The sequence below is a fragment of the Oncorhynchus keta genome, chromosome 15, assembly GCF_023373465.1.
Source record: "Oncorhynchus keta strain PuntledgeMale-10-30-2019 chromosome 15, Oket_V2, whole genome shotgun sequence".
NCBI classification, from domain to species: domain Eukaryota; kingdom Metazoa; phylum Chordata; class Actinopteri; order Salmoniformes; family Salmonidae; genus Oncorhynchus; species Oncorhynchus keta.
The window spans coordinates 24,326,235-24,348,184 of NC_068435.1; the positions used below are offsets into that span (position 1 = coordinate 24,326,235).

Genomic DNA, 21,950 nt, shown 5'->3' on the forward strand with positions numbered 1-21,950 from the left:
AGACAGTGAATATTCCTGAGTGGCCAAGTTACAATTGTGACGTAAACCTAATTTTCAATAAATTTGCAAAACTGTCTAAATACATGTTTTCACTTTGTCATTATGGGGTATTGTGTGTCGATGGGTTAGAAAAACAAACAATTTAATCCATTTTAAATTCAGGCTGTAACACAACAAAATGTGGAATAAGTCAAAGAGTATGAATACACTCTCAAGGCACTTCATCTGGGATGTGAATACTGTGTAAACTGACTGACCCCTGGAGTAGTCCGTCACCGCAGTAGGCAGCTCCATGGGTGTAGAGGAGAGGTGGGGAGAGCTCACTGAGAAGACCGTCTGCTTCCACCTGAACTCTGTACTGGTACTCCATGTCCTTTTCAATATCACTGTATGAACACATCAAAACATGCAGCATTCATGTATAAACAGCTTTCTAACTGAATTTTTGTCTCATGGAATTGTATTCCTTTAGAATTAAAGACATAATTGACATTTCAGATTATTTCCAGGTGGAATTGTTGCATAGAGATACAAAATGACTAAACTAAACCGATAGCTATTATTGTCAAATAACCATTTTGAACAGCAAGGTTATATGGAAATGACAGTGCACATAGATACACAATAAGAAACAGATTGTTCTTGTGTATCTGTGTCCAGAGTCACCTAGTCATCTATGCTTGCTGTAGGAAGCAGTGACCTTCAACCTAAACAGGAGGTACGGTGGGTACAGTGATATCATACCTCCTGTCCCAGAGCTATTGACCTGTTTTAGTCAGCTCCAAACTATAAAAAGAGCCTACCTTTGATTTCCCGGCAGCCCTCCTAGATTACCATTGTCTCCGGCCAGCTGTAAAGAATGCCTACAAAAATGCACATCCTCTACTCTCTCAGACGTGTCTGATTTCCTCCCACTACAAATTACCCTTATTAATTATGGATCAACTCTAAGAGCCCGCTCTATCTAGCATACCACTGGAGGAGCCAGTGTGTTTTTTTATTTAAGGGCTTAGATTTAGGGTTGTTTTGGGAATGATACAATCAGTTATTAATGTACAAGTTAAATGTTTATGAACCACTAGTTAGCAGAAACTAGGCTATGAGGGTCAGGGGAAAATAATACATTCTTGTCCATGGACTAATAACAACATAACTTTATCCTACACCTATTTCACACATACCCCAAAGGTGTTTTTTTTTAAAACTCCTAATAGACCAAAAACGAGAGTCACATATTTAAGGATTAGGATATCAAGTGCAAAACTATCTTGTTTTGCCAGCTATACCTCTTGGTGGCAGTGTAGACTCACAGTCACAATTCTTAGCCTTTCTTTCATTTCTCTCCTGCAATGCACTCCACTTCTCTCTCTTTACCTCTTCCTCCAAATGACAGGCCTCTCACTTATCATACACTAACCATGATGAGCATACAGTACAGAGCCTTCAGTGAGAGGAAATGGCTGAGCAACAGCTCCAAAGAGCCACAGGTGTTTACTGTTTTTGCTGGTCAAATTTGGTTTATATTCCAGCGACTGCCTTCCCCCAAACACAACCTCTCTGCCCTCCTCTTCCCTCCACATAACTTAATTCCCCTTGGTTTTTTACATCTTTTTGCACTTACAGCCACTTGTGGAACTTTTAGAGATGAAACCAAATGTATTCCTCAATGTGACCTCTTAAGCACATCCACCTACTCCTGCAAGTGCTTGAAAAGCCACAATATCCCAGAAAGTGTTAGTGGAAAACTACAAAATCATCCACAAAAAAATGTGTATGATACTAATACCAAATACAAGCTGACTCTAATGAATAAAAGTAAGCTGGAACAGAATTTAAAAAATATATGCGAGTTGGAAAATATCTTAATGTTTAGGGGGCTTACTTATGTTATGTGTAATGCAAAACTGGATGCAGATAAACAATTGAACACCTTTTCTCACTGCATGAGATTAAAATGGTTTGACGTATGCCGGAATCCTCTGAAAACGGTTCATTAAATAACGCCCTTGATGTTGATTTGTATCAGTAGCTGGTGCTAAAAGGAATGTTGAATACATTTGGTTCTGTGTTGCGAAAACGGTGCCACACCGAAATACTTGATAATGACACAAATCTCAGTTTCTGGGGCTACAGACGATTATGTATGGTCTTTGTAAGTGACATAAATTATACTTTGATCGTGATTCTTTTTGTGTGTGTGTGTGTATTCTTAAGTCCACTTCTTGGAGAAGTGGTACATGACCTCAAAACAATACATCTGTGTCCACACAGGATACATTTCCAGACTAAGTTCAAAGTATTAGTAGTTATTAGTAGTTATTAGAGTGTGCGCCTACATACAGTACAGTAGTTTGGACACACCTACTCATTCAAGTTTTTTGTTGTTGTTATTTTTACTATTTTTACATCGTAGAATAATAGTGACTACATCAAAACTATGAAATAACACATATTTAATCGTGTAGTAACCAAAAACGTGTTAAACAAATCTAAATAAATGTAATATTTGAGATTCTTCAAAGGAGCCACCCTTTGCCTTGATGAAAGCTTTGCACACGCTTGGCATTCTCCCAACCAGCTTAAACCGGAATGCTTTTCCAACCATCTTGAAGGAGTTCCCACATATGCTGAGCACTTGTTGGCTGCTTTTCCTTTACTCTGCAGTCAAACTCATCCCAAACCATCTCAATTGGGTGATTGTGGAGGCCAGGTCATCTGATGCAGCACTCCATCACTCTCCTTCTTGGTCAAATAGCCCTTACACAGCCTGGAGGTGTGTTTTGGGTCGTTGTCTTGTTGAAAAACAAATTATAGTCCCACCAAGAGCAAACCAGTTGGGATGGCGTATCGCTGCAGATTGCTGTGGTAGCCATGCTGGTTAAGTGTGCCTTGAAATCTAAATAAATCACTGACAATGTCACCAGCAAAGCACCATCGCACCACCTCCTCCATGGGAACCACACATGCAGAGATCATCCGTTCACCTACTCTGCGTCTCACAAAGACAGCGGTTGGAACCAAAAATCTCAAATTTGGACTCATCAGACCAAAGGACAGATTTCCACTGGTCTAATGTTCATTGCTCGTATTTCTTGGCCCAAGCAAGTCTATTCTTCTCCCTGGCGTCCTTTAGTGGTGGTTTCTTTGCAGCAATTCGACCATGAAGGCCTGATTCACGCAGTCTCTTCTAAACAGTTGATGTTGCGATATGTCTGTTTCTTGAACTCTGTGAAGCATTTATTTGGACTGCAATCTGAGATGCAGTTAACTCTAAAGAACTTATCCTCTGCAGCAAAGGTAACTCTGTGCCTTCCACTCCTGTGGCGGTCCTCATGAGAGCCAGTTTTATCACAGCCCTTGATGGTTTTTGCGACTGAACTTGAAGAAACTCTCAAAGTTCTTGACATTTTCCGGCTTGACTGACCTTTATGTCTTAAAGTAATGATGGACTGTCATTTCTCTTTGGTTATTTGAGCTGTTCTTGCCATAATTTGGTCTTTTTTTTTTTTAAAGACTTGGTCTTTTACCAAATAGGGCAATCTTCTGTATACCACCCATACCTTGTCACAACACAACTGATTTGCTCAAATGCAATAAGACGGAAAGAAATTTCACAAATTAACTTTTAACAAGTCACACCTGTTAATTGAAATGCATTCTAGGTGACTACCTCATGAAGCTGGTTGAGAGAATGCCAAGAGTGTGCAAAGTTGTGTTCAAGGCAAAGGGTGGCTACTTTGAAGAATCTCAAATATAAAATATACATATATACACTTTTATGGTTACTACATGATTCTATATGTGTTATTTCATAGTTGTTATGTCTTCACTATTATTCTACAATGTAGAAAATAGTAAAAAATAAAGAAAAACCCTTGTGTCCAAACTTGTGTCCAAACTTTTGACTGGGACTGTATATCTGTCGGTGTCAATATTACTGTACCTGTCTGTAAATGTAAGCAGAGTTTGCTGGACCAGATCGCCTGAAAACGGCGGTTGCCGGACAACTCGGTAGATCAGAGGCTGGCAACTGGAGCAGAGAGGATTATGGGGGCCAGAAGTAAGCAGAACAGCATCAATCTCCATCTTCTCATCAAAGGTGCTCAGTTTGACAGCTGCCACCCTTTTTTCGGTGTGCACATGTAGGGTGAGGGGCACATCACAGAAGACGTGCTGTGGACCCATGTCAAGAGACTCGTCTGTGTCTGTTATTAGCTCGATGTTGATAATCACCTGGTTATCTGTAGAGACAACATGGTGGATAATTATAAGCTGTATAATCAAGCCGTTCCAGAGTAATGCACATGCTTGGCCCTTTATTTATTCATACATACCTAGGACAAATAACTGGTGTAACTTCACATTACCTGCTCAGATGAATAGCCAAAACATTATCATTCATGTAGACACAATGTGTGGCTTGTATTGTGGAGAGTTTCAGCAATGCTAAATGTACACTATTGAATACCACTAGAATGAACCCGGGACCCACCGGCTGAGATGTAGGTGACCCACACCGTGAGGCTGTCAGGGACCACAAGGTGGAGGAAGCGCAGCATCAGGACACAGCCCTCGGTTTCAGGGCAGGGAGACGTCACGTTGGCATCATACAGGCTGAGTTCTGGACTCCAGGCCTGTAGGCTGGGCTCACAGGTCTGGTATACATCTGGAGGACCTGTAAACGCACACAGACACACACACACTGGTCTTACAATATATACACCTACTGTACATGAGTCCCAAATGGCCCCCTCTGCCCTTTATATTGCACTACTTTTGACAAGGATCCATAGGGGTCTGGTCAAAGGTAGTGTACTATATAGTAAATATGGTGCCATTTGGAATGCAACCAAATATAGGGAAAAGTTACAACAGATATAGCAGATAGGCCTACAACTTTTTTCTACATCCAAGCCTTCTCAACTGATGACATGCACAGTACCTTCCCACCCACACTGATAAAATGCAGAGAGCTAGAATTCATTGGTTTCAAAGGTAGGCACTCTGTTGTCTTTAATTAGTGCAGTATCTTTACTAAAGTTGTGAAATGATTTGAATCACTGAAAAAACATTACTGAACTATTATTAAAGAGGGCTAGTAGAGAGTACAAGCTACGTTCTGAGGGGGAATCATACAGTAGAGCGAGACTGGGGAAATCACATGACCTGGTTTTGGACTGGACTGGTATTTTCCTAACCATCCTCTAGAACACAACATACCCAGGTGCAACTTTACACAGGAAAGGAATCAATTTCTGAATTGGGACAGACAGGGCTCACAAAACAATTTATAAAGCATGTTAATTTCCTCTGTGGTAAAAGAGGAACAGGAGCATGTTGTGTGTCTCAGCAGAGCACTGAAATAAACTGCTGAATGGAGAGGGATAGAGGGAGAGAGCCTGCAGCAGTAGCCCCAGCCAGCCAATGCCTGAGCGTCCTCAGCTTCTGCTATCTGCACCCAATGTGGCTCCTTCACATGTGTGGATTTGTGCAGGGTAAACATCAGCACGCCAAGTCAAACCATAAAACTAAATTGGTCAGATAAACAGAGAAAGGCCTCAACACAGGCCCAGATTAATCACTGTATCAGATGTGGCAAACGGCTCCCACAGGAAAGCCTAGTAGGAAAGCCTAGTGCTTCAAGATCTTAGTGTGTCATCCTTCCTACTTTCAGCAACTTAACCATGTCACTACTTTTCCCCTTTCTCAAGATGAAATAGACTCCCCGGGTCTGGAAATTAATGCTTGGGTTTCAGTGGAGGAACACATCAAAGGGAGGATATGTTTCTGTGAAAAGAATGATGTAGCCTAGATACAGTATTTTACCTGATATAAATGTTCCTTTCGTCTGAGTGTGCCAGAGCCGCAGAATAACTGATGAATTTACTAACGCTCAACACCGGTTGAATATGGCTGGTGTCAGTAAATGTCAGCAAAAAAAGCGTAATTACATTGTTGCCAGGAGCACAATTACAACCACCAACACTCTGGATAACATGAAAACAGTTTAAACAGCTCTGCTAGGGCGAGTATGGTCAGAGTTTGGGTGGGGGTTAAATGGTCAGAGTTTGGGTGGGGGTTAATAAAGCTTAAGATGATTCTTATGGCACTGCACATAGTCAGTGTGAACTTTATTTTACTATTCATATTTTTGACAACTTTTACTTCACTACATTCCTAAAGAAATGTATTTCTCAATACATTTTCCTGACACCCAAAAGTACTTGTTACAATTTGAATGCTTAGCAGGACAGAAAAAATGTCCAATTCACACACATCATGGGAACATCTCTTGTCATCCCTACTGCATCTGATCTGGTGGATTCACTAAACACATGCTTTGTTCGTAAATTATGTCTGAGTGTTGGAGTGTGCCCCTGGCTATCTGTAAACGATGTCTGAGTGTGGAGTGTGCCCCTGGCTATCTATAAACGATGTCTGAGTGTGGAGTGTGCCCCTGGCTATCTGTAAACGATGTCTGAGTGTGGAGTGTGCCCCTGGCTATCTATAAACGATGTCTGAGTGTGGAGTGTGCCCCTGGCTATCTATAAACGATGTCTGAGTGTGGAGTGTGCCCCTGGCTATCTGTAAACGATGTCTGAGTGTGGAGTGTGCCCCTGGCTATCTATAAACGATGTCTGAGTGTGGAGTGTGCCCCTGGCTATCTATAAACGATGTCTGAGTGTGGAGTGTGCCCCTGGCTATCTGTAAACGATGTCTGAGTGTGGAGTGTGCCCCTGGCTATCTGTAAACGATGTCTGAGTGTGGAGTGTGCCCCTGGCTATCTGTAAACGATGTCTGAGTGTGGAGTGTGCCCCTGGCTATCTGTAAATGATGTCTGAGTGTTGGAGTGTGCCCCTGGCTATCTGTAAACGATGTCTGAGTGTGGAGTGTGCCCCTGGCTATCTGTAAATTTAAAAAACAAGAACATTGAGCTATCCGGTTTGCTTAATATAAGGAATGTCAACTGATTTATACTTTTACTTTTGATACTTAAGTATATTTAAAACCAAATACTTTTAGAATTTTTCAAATTTTGTCAGAAAGTTGTTTTCATTGCAAGTTAAAGCTTACTGTTAGCTAGCTAGCTAGCTGACGTTAGATGGCTGGCTCGCTGGCTAACATTATGTTTATGATCTGTGTGTAGTAATGTTATGTCAGAATTTCACATTGCTAGTTATAGCCTGATGTTAGCTAGCTAACTAGCTAATATTGAACCTATTTGGTTAACTTTAGCTAGCTATGACAATCAGATTGTATTGCTAGTGCTCTATGGATTAGGATTATGGTTAATTTTTTCACTAGCGAGCTTGCTAGCTACATGTCTAAACAAAATACCCTAAGTAAAAGCTTACTGTTAGCTAGCTAGTTGACATTAGATGGCTGGCTCGCTAGCTAACATTACGTTTATGATCTGTGTGTAGTAATGTTATCCCAGAATTCCATTTCACATTGCTAGTTATCGCCTAATGTTAGCTAGCTAACAAGCTAATATTGAACCTATTTGGTTCATTAACTTTAGCTAGCTTTGACAATCGGTTTGTATTGCTAGTGCTCTATGGATTAGGAATATGGTTCATTGTTTCACTAGCGAGCTTGCTAGCTACATGTCTAAACAAAATACCCCAGGTTAAAGCTTACTGTTAGTTAGCTAGCTGTTGTTAGATGGCTGGCTCGCTAGCTAACATTACGTTTATGATCTGTGTGGAGTAATGTTATCTCAGAATTCCATTTTGCATTGAAAGTTATCGCTTAATGTTAGCTAGCTAACCAGCTAATATTGAACCTATTTGGTTAATTTTAGCTAGCTTTGACAATCGGTTTGTATTGCTAGTGCTCTACGGATTATGATTATGGTTCATTGTTTAGCTAGCATGTCTTAACAAAAGACTCCACTTCGCTAGATGATCACATGACCCATCAAGTTAGCCAGGTGTGTCTGACGGTGATTACGGCTATCTATTGTATAATAATGCCAAAATATTTGTATCTGGAATTTATCTTTCATCATCAGTAGAACATGCCTGACCGTCCTCCACCATTCATACAAGGAGAATGGTCTAATGCCTCCCATTAGAAAGAGAGATGGCCCAAGCAAGCACAGGTTACACCTGAAGCATGAGGACTTGCAGCGAGGGGTGAACTTATTTGATTTTTATTTCACCTTTATTTAACCAGGTAGGCTAGTTGAGAACAAGTTCTCATTTGCAACTGCGACCTGGCCAAGATAAAGCATAGCAGTGTGAACAGACAACACAGAGTTACACATGGAGTAAACAATTAACAAGTCAATAACACAGTAGAAAAAAAGGGGAGTCTATATACATTGTGTGCAAAAGGCATGAGGCGAATAATTACAATTTTGCAGATTAACACTGGAGTGATAAATGATCAGATGGTCATGTACAGGTATAGATATTGGTGTGCAAAAGAGCAGAAAAGTAAATAAATAAAAACAGTATGGGGATGAGGTAGGTAAAAATGGGTGGGCTATTTACCGATAGACTATGTACAGCTGCAGCGATCGGTTAGCTGCTCAGATAGCAGATGTTTGAAGTTGGTGAGGGAGATAAAAGTCTCCAACTTCAGCGATTTTTGCAATTCGTTCCAGTCACAGGCAGCAGAGAACTGGAACGAAAGGCGGCCAAATGAGGTGTTGGCTTTAGGGATGATCAGTGAGATACACCTGCTGGAGCGCGTGCTACGGATGGGTGTTGCCATCGTGACCAGTGAACTGAGATAAGGCGGAGCTTTACCAAGCATGGACTTGTAGATGACCTGGAGCCAGTGGGTCTGGCGACGAATATGTAGCGAGGGCCAGCCGACTAGAGCATACAAGTCGCAGTGGTGGGTGGTATAAGGTGCTTTAGTGACAAAACGGATGGCACTGTGATAAACTGCATCCAGTTTGCTGAGTAGAGTGTTGGAAGCAATTTTGTAGATGACATCGCCGAAGTCGAGGATCGGTAGGATAGTCAGTTTTACTAGGGTAAGTTTGGCGGCGTGAGTGAAGGAGGCTTTGTTGCGGAATAGAAAGCCGACTCTTGATTTGATTTTCGATTGGAGATGTTTGATATGAGTCTGGAAGGAGAGTTTACAGTCTAGCCAGACACCTAGGTACTTATAGATGTCCACATATTCAAGGTCGGGACCATCCAGGGTGGTGATGCTGGTCAGGCGTGCGGGTGCAGACAGCAAACGGTTGAAAAGCATGCATTTGGTTTTACTAGCGTTTAAGAGCAGTTGGAGGCCACGGAAGGAGTGTTGTATGGCATTGAAGCTCGTTTGGAGGTTAGATAGCACAGTGTCCAAGGACGGGCCGGAAGTATATAGAATGGGGTCATCTGCGTAGAGGTGGATCAGGGAATCGCCCGCAGCAAGAGCAACATCATTGATATATACAGAGATAAGAGTCGGCCGGATGATTGAACCCTGTGGCACCCCCATAGAGACTGCCAGAGGACCGGACAGCATGCCCTCCGATTTGACACACTGAACTCTGTCTGCAAAGTAATTGGTGAACCAGGCAAGGCAGTCATCCGAAAAACCGAGGCTACTGAGTCTGCCGATGAGAATATGGTGATTGACAGAGTCGAAAGCCTTGGCAAGGTCGATGAAGACGGCTGCACAGTACTGTCTTTTATCGATGGCGGTTATGATATCGTTTAGTACCTTGAGTGTGGCTGAGGTGCACCCGTGACCGGCTCGGAAACCAGATTGCACAGCGGAGAAGGTACGGTGGGATTCGAGATGGTCAGTGACCTGTTTGTTGACTTGGCTTTCGAAGACCTTAGATAGGCAGGGCAGGATGGATATAGGTCTGTAACAGTTTGGGTCCAGGGTGTCTCCCCCTTTGAAGAGGGGGATGACTGCGGCAGCTTTCCAATCCTTGGGGATCTCAGACGATATGAAAGAGAGGTTGAACAGGCTGGTAATAGGGGTTGCGACAATGGCGGCGGATAGTTTCAGAAATAGAGGGTCCAGATTGTCAAGCCCAATCTACCTTTTAACTCCTCACAAGTGTGGCTTGTTTGGTGTCTGCTGTGAAGGAATAACACAACAAATCAACTACTTGATTGATGAAGGCATGTCATCCAGCAAAGGCAGCAGTGCAGTCATCAACTACATGCACCATTTCTTCACCAACTAAGGAGTTTGGGAATCACTTGTGGCCCTGAATTGTGATAACTGCAGTGGCCAAAACAAGAACACGTTTGTGCTCTGGTATTGTGCCTGGCAGACCACGCACAAGCTCCACCACAGTTTGGACCTTCACTTCCTGATCACAGGCCACACCAAGTTTGCCCCCGGCTGGTGCTTTGGCCTCATCAAGCAGCGCTTCAGAAAGACCAGAGGGAACACTTTGTCTGAGATTGCTGATGTTGTGAAGGACAGCACTGTGACAGGGGTCAACATTCCAAAGCTGGTTGGACTGGAGGATGGTACGGTGCTGGTGGAAAGCTATGGCTGGTAACAACACCTGACTCCGAAATTCAGGAAGCTGCTACAGTTCAAACAGTACCAGCACTTCAGGTGAATATAATCTTCATTGCATTGTATGAGGTTATTCTTCTTATCTTAATACGAACAAATGCATTCTCTTCAACCGATTGCTGCCCGCTCCTGCCCGACCATCCAGCATCACTACTCTGTACAGATCTGATTTAGAATATGTGGACAACTACAAATACCTAGGTGTCTGGTTAGACTGTAAACTCTCCTTCCAGACTCACATTAAGCATCTCCAATCCAAAATTAAATCTAGAATCGGCTTCCTATTTCGCAACATTCCTATTCCTTCACTCATGCTGCCAAACATAGCCTCGTACAACTGACCATCCTACCGATCCTGGACTTCGGAACATAGAATGCCCACCCAAATCACACCCTGACCAAACCAAAATAGAGACATAAAAAACTCTAAGGTCAGGGTGTGACAGATGCAGTCTATCACAGTGCCATCCGTTTGGTCACCAAAGCCCCATATACTACCCACCACTGCCTGGCCCTCGCTTCATACCCATCGCCAAACCCACTGGCTCCAGGTCATCTACAAGTCTCTGCTAGGTAAAGCCCCGCCTTATCTCAGCTCACTGGTCACCGTAGCAGCACCCACCCGTAGCACGCGCTCCAGAAGGTATATCTCACTGGTCACCCCCAAAGCCAATTCTTCCTTTGGCCGCGTTTCCTTCCAGTTCTCTGCTGCCAATGACTGGAACGAACTGCAAAAATCACTGAAGCTGGATACTCATATCTCCCTCACTAGCTTTAAGCACCAGCTTTCAGAGCAGCTCATAGATCACTGCACCTGTACATAACCCATCTGTAAACAGCCCATCCAACTACCTCATCCCCATACTGTATTTATTTATCTTGCTCCTTTGCACCCCAGTATCTCTACTTGCACAGTCATCTTCTGCACATCTACCGTTCCAGTGTTTAATTGCTATATTGTAATTACTTCGTCACCATATTTATTGCCTTACCTCCATTATTTACCTAATTTGCACACACTGTATATATACTTTTTTCTACTGTATTATTGACTGTATGTTTGTTTATTCTGTGTTGTTGTATGTGTCAATCTGCTGTGCTTTATCTTGGCCAGGTTTCAGTTGTAAATGGGAACTTGTTCTCAACTAGCCTACCTGATTAAATAAAGGTGAAATAAAATATATATATATACAATAATCTAAACATGGGAGGTGAATTGATGTTGTGCAATGTTTTAATTTTTTTTTGTTATTTCCTGTTTTACAGCTTCGATGCTCTGGAGCCGGGTGTTGTGGTCGGCAAGGAGCATTCGGACTCAGTCGGGACCAGGTTTCAGCTGCTGCGCAAAGCTGACATCCTTCCTCCCATAGATGTTCTGCCTGTACAAGCACCACCTGGACTGGACACAGCTAGACAAACTTGTGTCTTTGAGAAGATCAGGGAGTTTTGTGACAAAGAGGCTGTGGGCAACACATGCCCTGCACCAAAGTCAAGACAGAAACAGGCTCTCTGGATATTTATTTTTTACATTTATTTAACTAGGCAAGTCAGTTAAGAACAAATTCTTATTTTCAATGACAGCCTAGGAACAGTGGGTTAATTGCCTATTCAGGGGCAGAACGACAGATTTGTACCTTGTCAGCTCAGGGATTGGAACTTGCAACCTTTCGGTTACCAGTCCAACGCTCTAACCACTAGGCTACCCTAGATTCCCTTGTTCATGTGTGGTTTGCACAGGCCAGTCATCAGCACTATCTGCAGTGCCTCTATTCAAATGACTGTCCTAACACACGCCATACGTTGCAGTTACTATTTTTTTCTTATCCTACTGTTCAGCCACGTTACTCCTGATTGTATGCATATAACTACCTCATCTATCACTGAAATTGTTATTGATATTGTTCTTGTTCTTGTACATACTGTATATTCTTTTATTTATATTGACGCTATCTATTTCTGATATTTCTTCTATGCAAGTAACCATTTGTACGTTTACACCTTCTGTAGAGAACCTTCCACTTGGCAATATGTGGCTGAAGGTTATAGCATTTCTTTGACATGACCCATCAATTTAGACATGTGTGTCTGGATAAGCGTCATCTAATATTTATAAAACATTTTTATCTGAGTCTACATGGGCCAGCATCCCTGTGGAACACTTTCAACACCTTGTAGAGGCCATGCTTATATTTAGGGTGTCCTGAGGGCAAAGGGGGTGCAACTCAATATTAGGATATACACTCAGTGTATAAAAGGCCTCATTCATTTTTAAATTGATAAAACTTTTCTTTGTTCTAGCAGAAGTTCTCAAGGCCCATGAATGAACTCCATGGCTTAAACATGGACAAGCAGGTAATAGAACACTCTCCCATAAACTACACTACAGTACACAAAAAAAGCCAACTACCCCAGAATTATAGATTCCACTCTTTTCTCCTGGCTAATGCTATAATTGTATTTATCGTTATTAAAAGTAATGCATGGAGAGTTCTCACTAATCCGGACGCTTTTAAGAAATCCTATGACAACCTCCGATGAGCCATCAAACAGGGAAAGCATCAATACAGGACTAAGACAGAATCCTACTACGCCGGCTCTAATGCTCATCGGATGTGGCAGGGCTTGCAAACTATCAAACTTTTGAAAGAAAAACCCAGCTGTTTGCTGCCCAGTGAAGCAAGCTTACCAGACGACCTAAATGCCTTCTATGCTGACTTCGAAGCATGAAATACTGAACCATGCATGAGAGAACCAGCAGTTCCGGATGAGTGTGTGATCTCGCTCTCGGTAGCCAATGTGAAAAGGACCTTTCATTAAGCAGGTTAACATTCACAAGGCCTCATTCAAGACTGATTACCAGGACGTGTACTCAGAGCATACGCTGACCAGCTGGCAGGTGACTTCACTGACAATTTCAACTTCTCCCTAACCCAGTCCATAATACCTACAGTTGAAGTCGGAAGTTTACATGCACCTTAGCCAAATAAATTCCTGACATTTTATAATAGAAAATAATTTTAATACAAATTTTTAAAAAATCCCTGTCTTAGATCAGTTAGGATCACCACTTTATTTTAAGAATGTGAAATGTCAGAATAATAGTAGAGAGAATTATTTATTTCAGCTTTTATTTCTTTTGTCACATTTTCAGTGGGTCAGAAGTTTACATACACTCAATTAGTATTTGATAGTATTGCCTTTAAATTGTCAAACATTTCGGTTAGCCTTCAACAAGCTTCCCACAATAAGTTGGGTGAATTTTGGCCCATTCCTCCTGACAATTCTGGGGTAACTGAGTCAGGTTTGTAGGCCTCCTTGCTCGCACATGCTTTTTCAGTTCTGCCCACAAATGTTCTATAAGATTGAGGTCAGGGCTTTGTGATGGCCACTCCGATACCTTGACTTTGTTGTCTGTAGCCATGAAAAGCTTTGAAAGGCTGGTCATGGCTCACATCAACACTATCATCCCAGACACCCTGGACCCACTCCAATTCACATCCTGCCCCAACAGATCCACAGGTGACACAATCTCTATTGCATTCCAACTGTCCTCTCCCACCTGGACAAGAGAAACACCTATGTGAGAATACTGTTCATTGACTACAGCTCAGCGTTCAACACCATAGTGCCTTCCTAGCTCATCACTAAGCTCAGGACCCTGGGACTGAACACCTCCCTCTGCAACTGGATCCTCCGGTCTTCCTAACCTGGCTGTCCCCAGTTGGTGAGGGTTGGCAACAACACATTCCCCACACTGACTCTAAACATGGGTGCGCCTCAGGGGTGGGTGTTTAGTCCCCTCCTGTACTCCCTGTTTACTCACAATTGCATGGCCGTGCACAACTCCAACACCATGATTAAGTTTGCTGATGACACGACAGTGTCTGACGATGAGTAGGCCTGACAATGAGACCGCATATAGAGAGGAAGTCTGTGACCTGGCAGTGTGGTGCCCGGACGACAACCTCTTCCTCACCATCAGCAAGAGCACATGAGCTGATTGTGGGCTAAAGGAAATGGAGGAGCCATGCACGCCCCTATCCAAATCAACAGAGCTGTAGTGGAGCGGGTCGAGAGCTTCAAGTTCCTCGGTGTCCACATCACTAACGGATTTACATGGTCCACACACACCAACACAGTTGTGAAGAAGGCACGACAACACCTCTTCTCTCTCAGGACATTGAAAAGATTTAGCATGGGCCCTCAGATCCTCATAAAGTTCTACATCTGAACCATTGAGAGCATCTTGACTGGGTACATCACCACTTGGTATGGGAACTGCATGGTATCCGACTGCAAGACATTACAGAGGGTATTGCGTACGGCCCAGTACATCTCTGGGGCCGAGCTCCCTGCCATCCAGGACCTCTATACCAGGTGGTGTCAGAGGAAGGCCCTAAAAATTGTCAAAGACGCCAGCTACCCAAGTCACAGACTATTCTCTCTGCTACCACATGGCAAGCATTACCGATGCACCAAGTCTGGAGCCAACAGGACCCTGAACGGCTTATATGCCGAAGCCATAAGACTGCTAAATAGCGAACCAAATAGCTACCTGGATTAACTGCATTGACTCTCTTTGCACTAACTCTTTTGACTCATCACATATGCTGATGCTACTGTTATCTATCGTGTTTCCAAGTCACTTTACCACTACCTACAGTATATGTACAGTACATATTTACTTCCAATTACCTTGTACCCCTGCACATAGACTTGGTACTGGTACCCTGTGCATACAGCCAAGTTATCATTACTCTTTGTGTATTTATTCAATGTGTTAATATTTTCAATATTTTTCTCTCTGCATTGTTGGGAAGGGCCTGTAAAGTAAACATTTCACTGTTAGTGTACACCTGTTGTTCATGAAGCACGTGCTAAATAACATTTGATTTAATTTTCACTTGATTTTGATTTCTCTGTCTCTTTTCAAAGCATAAATTACATCTGAGAATTTCCACATATTTTCGTAGAATTTTCTAAACATTTTATACACGTAATGTCAAAAGACTGGGCTTCTGTACACTCAAAGAATCTTGATTGGGATAATAAGGAACTGTTACATAAAGCATAAGGTATCAAAGCTTTACAGGATACATTGTTTTTATGACAGTTTAATGGTCCAGAGCACCCAACATTACCAAAAGTTGACCCTGCCAAGCACCGTGTTTTTCTTATGGCTAAAACAAAATAAGTTATTTAGCCTGGCAATTATCATTTAATGATTATCGTATTTTTCTCCAGACAGTCTTTATCCTTGCACGCACCTTACCCACAGGAGAACAGGGGACCCCCCTGGCAGAAAGACAGAAACTAAACTGTAACTGAATGTTTTGTGTATGTTCAAAATGGACACTAAAATCAGTCATTTTTTTCAGACAATGAATACATGCCTACTTTATTATGTGTTTGGGGTGTCAGAGACATGTCACTGAGTGTGCAAGCTCTCAGACTTCTTTCCTAGACTGTTTACTAGTGGCCAATGTAATTATCATAGTATATGCCATTTATCAGACACTTTTATACAAATGTATTTACAGAGGTGCATGCATACATGTTGTTATGGGTGGCCTCATCAGGAATTTAACCCACAACCCTGATGTTGCAAGTGGCATGCGCCACCAATCTGAGTCACACAGGCCCATGAGTGGCTAAAGAAAAATACTGACCAGTAGCCTCTTCAGGTGTCCAGTATCCAGAGGAGTCACAGACCCGTGGCGAGGTGGCCTCATAGGCATACTGATGGAACACACCATCTGCCTCACAGTCCCTGCAGTTTACACTATCCACTGTAGGAGAACTGTCAATAGAGTTGCTCAAATGTAAGTATCAGAAAATATTTTAAATTGTCATAATCATTCATGAATATCTATACTGCATCCCAAATGGCACCCTATTCCCTTTATAGTGCACTATGGGCTCCCAATGAGCACTGGTTAAAAGTAGTGAGCTATATAGGGAATTGAAACCATTTGGGATGCATCCTATCTCATTACTGTTGATATGAGGAAAAAATGTAGCTACACAATTATTCTACCTTTGATGAAGTGGCCCTCTTACAGGTGGAAGCCAATGAATGGAGACCGAATCTGAGCTCTTTCCAATCACCATGGGCTTGAGAGGGATGGGGGTGGGCCTTCTCCCTTTCAGCCAGTTCTCGTAGACTAGATCCATATAACAATGCATCCGAGCCACTTGATTTGGTGTGAAATGGTTGGTGCAGTTATCGTCTCAGGAGAAGAAGTGAAAGTAGAGTAGAGTCAATGTTCCCAGCGGAAATCATCTAACATTAAACAGCCAAGATCATTTTTACCACTCAAGTTTGATGTGGATGAATGATCAATACTATGCAATCCCTAGTCCAAATGCAATACACTTGGACGTAACCTAATACTGTATATACAGTAGACCTTTGTGGTCTTGCAGTAGGAATACAGCACCACAGCCTCATTCTAGGGATGCGTCCCAAACAGAACCCTATTCCTTTTATAGTGTACTACTTTTGACCAGGGCCCATAGGGCCCAGGTCAGAAGTAGTGCACTATGAAGGGATAAACTGGGATGCAGTCTAGCTTATGTTGACAGCATTGCAGAGAGGTTACAGTAGACCTACCTGTGTAACTCATGTAGTTGTTGTACGGTGTGTCTTGGTAGAGCGTTATCCCACAGGTGTCGTTCACATAGCCAGGGTCATGGCAGGCCTTTGACTTTGGTGTAGGAGCCGTGTCTGCACATAAGTCTCCTGTCTCCATGGAGGGAGTGGTCTCCTGACAGGGGTCATCACAGGACTCCCGCTCACTGACCCCCTTGAAGACATGATACAGTCCAAAGATATGGCCCATCTCATGGATCATTGTGTTATTGTGTCCGACGGTGCCAAAGTAGGATGGATTGAGCACCATTCCACCTGTGGATAGGATCGGATGATATCGGTGTCATGTTACCACTCTAACAGAACTCAACAGGTGGTGAGATAGCTGAAATAGTCTGCCTTTGTTGCTTCCCAAATAGCTAGGTGGTATTTCTTAGAGCCCGTAAATAACTTCTATCCCAGACGATGGATCTAGCTCCATGATCACAGTGGGACATCAATTTTTTGGGGCGAAGATGAATCAGACACAATCTCTATTTATGTCTATTTCATTCACTGTGTCAATGTTTTCTGTGTGTTTCTTGACTAGCTAGTCAAGCTTGCCACCTCAAGCAAACAGTCGAACACATTTTGTCTGACAAGCTTCTGAATAATAACATGTTAACATTTGGTTTTATAACCAACTAATGTCATAAAAACCTTAAACGATGTGACATTTATAACCACTTAGACATGAGGCAACCCGTCAGCAGTTTTATCTCAGCATGTAAGAAACAAGTATAGTGCTATCCCCAGAAATAATTTGCATAATTTCTTATGATGTAATTTATGGAATATGGAAGCAGTGGTTATTGCCCATTATTAACTTTAAGAGCTGGAATAGAATAAAAATGCTATTTGTTTTCTAATTAGAAACACTATTCAATTTGTGAGGACATCCGCTGGGCCCGTTGAGACAACTTCACTTTAATAGCACATTTATAGCCTGTAAATAGTGGCAGATGTATTTCAGGGTTCTGCTTCAACATTCACTTCGGTGGAGAATATTTTCTGGTACAATCGAAGTTAATTGGTAGGATCCTCTTGTCAGATGAAGATTTCCTGACCGTAAGTCCTGATGGGACTCATTAAAAAGGTTCTCATGGTTTGTCCTCAGACATAAACCATCAGGTCTGGGTAAACATACACTGGGCTTGAAATTATTGACAGCCTGATAAAGATGAGCAAAAGTGACTTCAGAAAAAATAAATAATTCAAATACTGAGCTATATTATATGCAAAACAAATTGGAAAATGATTTTATTTTATACTAATACAATTGCTCAGAGAATGAGATGTTGTTCAATAAGTAATACTTTTTTCTCAAAATTATTGACACCCCTGTTTTCAAGGCCTTTCAAAACCTCACCTTGGATTTGAAACTTTGATCTTATCAGGCTATTGGTCCTGGGGCCAAGGTCAACGGCATCATGAACTTTACCCAGTACCAGGACATTTAAACCAAAAACCTGGTTGCCTCTGCGAGAAGGCTGAAACTTGGCCGTAAGTGGATCTTCCAGCAAGACAATAACCCACATCAAAATACACAAATATATGGTTAATTGGTAAAAAATTAAAAATACATCTACATTTTGCAATGGCCATCTCAGTCTCTGGACTTGATACCCATTGAAAACATGTGCTTTGAATTGAAGAGGGCAGTCCATAAGTGCTGACAAAGGATATCAAGGATCTGGAAGGATTCGGTATGGAGGAATAGTCTAAGATCCCTCCCACTGTTTTCTCCAACTCATAAAACATTTTAGAACAAGGCTCAGTGCCCTTATTCTCACAAGGTATTGAGGCATTGAAGGGAATTAATTTAATGATTTTGAACCCTACCTTTTTGAGAGAAAAAAAGTATTACTTGTTAAACAAAACCTCTTTCTCTGAGCAATTGTACAAGTATGAAAGTATACAATTTCCCCAATTTTTTGAGCATACAATATAGCTCATTATTTTAATAATTTATTTTATACAGTCATTTTTGCTCATCTTTATCAAGGGTGTCAATCATTTCGGACCCCACTATATATATTCCTGTGTCATCTGATATACAAGCTTGACAGTTTATTACAAAATAAGACTGTGAAAAGTAACTACACAACTGACACTACAAAGTCTCTCTTCTCTCTTACAGTCGTGGCACCACTGCGTCTTTCCTCGTATCATTCATGGCTTTGAGTGAAATATCATCAATTCTGGGAGCTGTGGGGTTCAAAGAGGGGAGGGAAACCTGCAAGACGACGGTCCATCAGGGACACATCAGAGAAAGCCCAGCCCAAAACACTGACTAGCTTGTTGATGCAGTTCAACCCTGAGGACGAAGAAAAGGACATCTGTGCTGGAATGCTCCGCACGCCATCCCCAGGGCCCATAATGAATGTGCCAGGAGGTAAGACACAACCCAGAGGGAACACAACAACAAACCTGATTGAACAGAGAATAATACTTTAAAGGGGTTTCACTCCCCGGCCAAGCACTCTTTGTGAGTGATTTAAAGCTCTTCAGTAGATGGAAGAGAATACACAGACGAGAAAAGAAGACGAAAGGATCATTTACAAGAAGAAACTTGACTGTAACATTGTACAGTCTTTTTTTATTTGGTAGAACAATTTCTTTAGTAATACACAGCCAAAATAATACCAGCCAAACCAATTAGAAAAAGACCTTCCCACTTCAGGTAAAGTTTGGATTTATGAAAGAGCTGGATGTGAGGAGAAAACTCTTAGCTTTAACGAGTGCTTAAACAGTCAAATGGGCTGGCAGCGATGTATAAATGGCAAAAGGGTATTACCCTGGCATTTCTGGTTTTTGTTTGGTTGTTGTTGGGATTGTCTTTACAGTGGAAAGCCCTAATGATTAGGAGGCAATCTGCCGGGAAATCTATGCACGCTACAAGTGTTTTCTTTTATACCCAGGATTAAGGCTCATTAATCTTGCTACGGCTAATACTGAGAACAAAGAGTGGAGGGCAAGAGATGAGGATAGTGAGGGGGAGAGTGAAGAAGGAAGAGAGTGAATGAGTGGGAGGGAGGGAGGGAGTGTGAGAATGAGAGGGGGAGAGAGAGAATCATAACCACATTTTGAAGACAAGGGCAATGCCTACCTGCACCTCTTCTGCTTTTTACTTTGGTGTAACTTTTACTGAACACAATCCAGTGGGAGTCAATGTAATCCAGTTTGGCACGTTTTAGCATGCATATCATTTTGAAGGGATTGTGTAGCTCAATGACCTTTGTGTTTGATTCAGGTAAAGACAGAAGGAAGGGGTGTAGCAGTAGCTTACCCTGATGGTTGAGGGCCTCCTTTGCCCATGGCCAGGTTGCAGCCCCTGCTAACTCTTCACGGGCTGAGTTGTTGGCAAAGAAAACATTGAGGGTGTCTGTGCTGCTCAGGTGCAACACCTCTTTCAGTTCCTTTACACTCATATAGGCTCTGCAACAGGGAGAAGAAGTATATGTCATTAGCATTTTTTCCCCCTTGTATTCCCTGCTTTTAATCTGGGTCGATTTGACAGTTTGTTTTTACAATCCTTACTCTAGAATATGTCACGTCATTTTGATCTTCTGCTGTTATAGCTGGAAAGCCTTTGCACCTATCACTGGCCCATTTGTTTGAAATGCCCTTTCCAAACCTGCCAAATAGTCTAGCCCATTAATTGAACCACCTACTGTTTCTTGGATGTGTCCCACCCAAGAACTGACCAAGTGTAGCCTGCCTTACATTCAAGTTTCATTAAACTAGCAAAAGCTGTGCCAATCATTATGTCAAATGAGCTTCATAATGCATATTCATAACATGTGAAATACAGATGTATTGTTTTTAATAAATCATTGATTGTTTATATTGAATTCTACATGTTGAAGCATTGTTTTGGTTGATATAATCCATTCAGTATAGCTTTGGACAACATTGAGTCTGTTGAGAAGTCTAATATTTATAAACAAACTTCTTACAACACTGGCACTCCCAAACAATACATCTGGAAAGGGGGTATTACATTGCCTACTTCCTTTAAAGAAGTGTTATACCGCACAAATTGTATAGAATTATGTTCAAAATCGTCTGTGTTTCTTGGATGATCTGAACTGGGACTGTAGAACCGTACTCAAAGATCATGTATCTTTTTTCCATTCTGTTCATGCTTAATTTTAACCCTGATTCTTTCATTGTTGGAGAAAAAGTGATTTTTGAGAACCACCCAGTTTGCCTTGCAAACAGATTCAAACCACCAATTCTGGATCCCCTCAGCAGCAGGGGAATATCCCAGCATTAATGGCTAAAATGTCCTCCTCGTTTTTCCTTTCACTTTCTTGTGTTGCCAAATTCTTCATGTACCTGGCCATTCCTCATGGCTGGCTCTCTGTCTGCTTGAACAACACATTTGTGTAGTGACAGCAATTGGCTAGGGATTGAATTCTATTGCCGAGCTGCAGATAACCTGGACCATAACTCAAACAGAAAAATACCAAAAATCCCAGAGCCAAAGATAAAATTGTACACTCCACAGATGCCATCAAAATGTCATCCCTGCATTAATTATTCTAAAACTCTGGATTGCAGTCAACAGATTGCACTTTTCCAACCAGCTCAGGTCAAGAGCCTTTTAAAGACCTGCGCTGCAGATATTTCAGAGAGCCCTGTTTTATGAAGCATTTGCATCTCGGGTGGATTCGCAATTCATACAGTTTTAGTGAAGGGTAAGAGGTAGGAAAAACTTTGGCAAGTAATAAAGAGAGATTACATCATTGCAAGCTATAAATCAGAAGTCAGTTCTACGCTCATGCCTTCCACACACTTAATTTTATATCTGTCTAGGGAA

The 21,950-nt window shown here is 42.0% G+C and overlaps 1 protein-coding gene across 1 annotated transcript in view; it reads right to left on the reverse strand.

The window, feature by feature from the left end:
* The window catches only part of LOC118395206 (pappalysin-2), a 71,173-nt gene that overhangs the window by 37,740 nt on the left and 11,483 nt on the right, over positions 1 to 21,950 (reverse strand). Inside the window, exons 3-9 of the mRNA XM_052463729.1 lie at positions 20,415 to 20,563; positions 17,108 to 17,401; positions 16,532 to 16,724; positions 16,164 to 16,294; positions 4,493 to 4,675; positions 3,944 to 4,241; positions 258 to 386 (exon numbers count right to left, since the gene is read on the reverse strand). Of these exons, the coding sequence (XP_052319689.1) occupies positions 258 to 386; positions 3,944 to 4,241; positions 4,493 to 4,675; positions 16,164 to 16,294; positions 16,532 to 16,724; positions 17,108 to 17,401; positions 20,415 to 20,563 (1,377 nt within the window). The remainder of the gene's footprint in view (positions 1 to 257; positions 387 to 3,943; positions 4,242 to 4,492; positions 4,676 to 16,163; positions 16,295 to 16,531; positions 16,725 to 17,107; positions 17,402 to 20,414; positions 20,564 to 21,950) is intronic.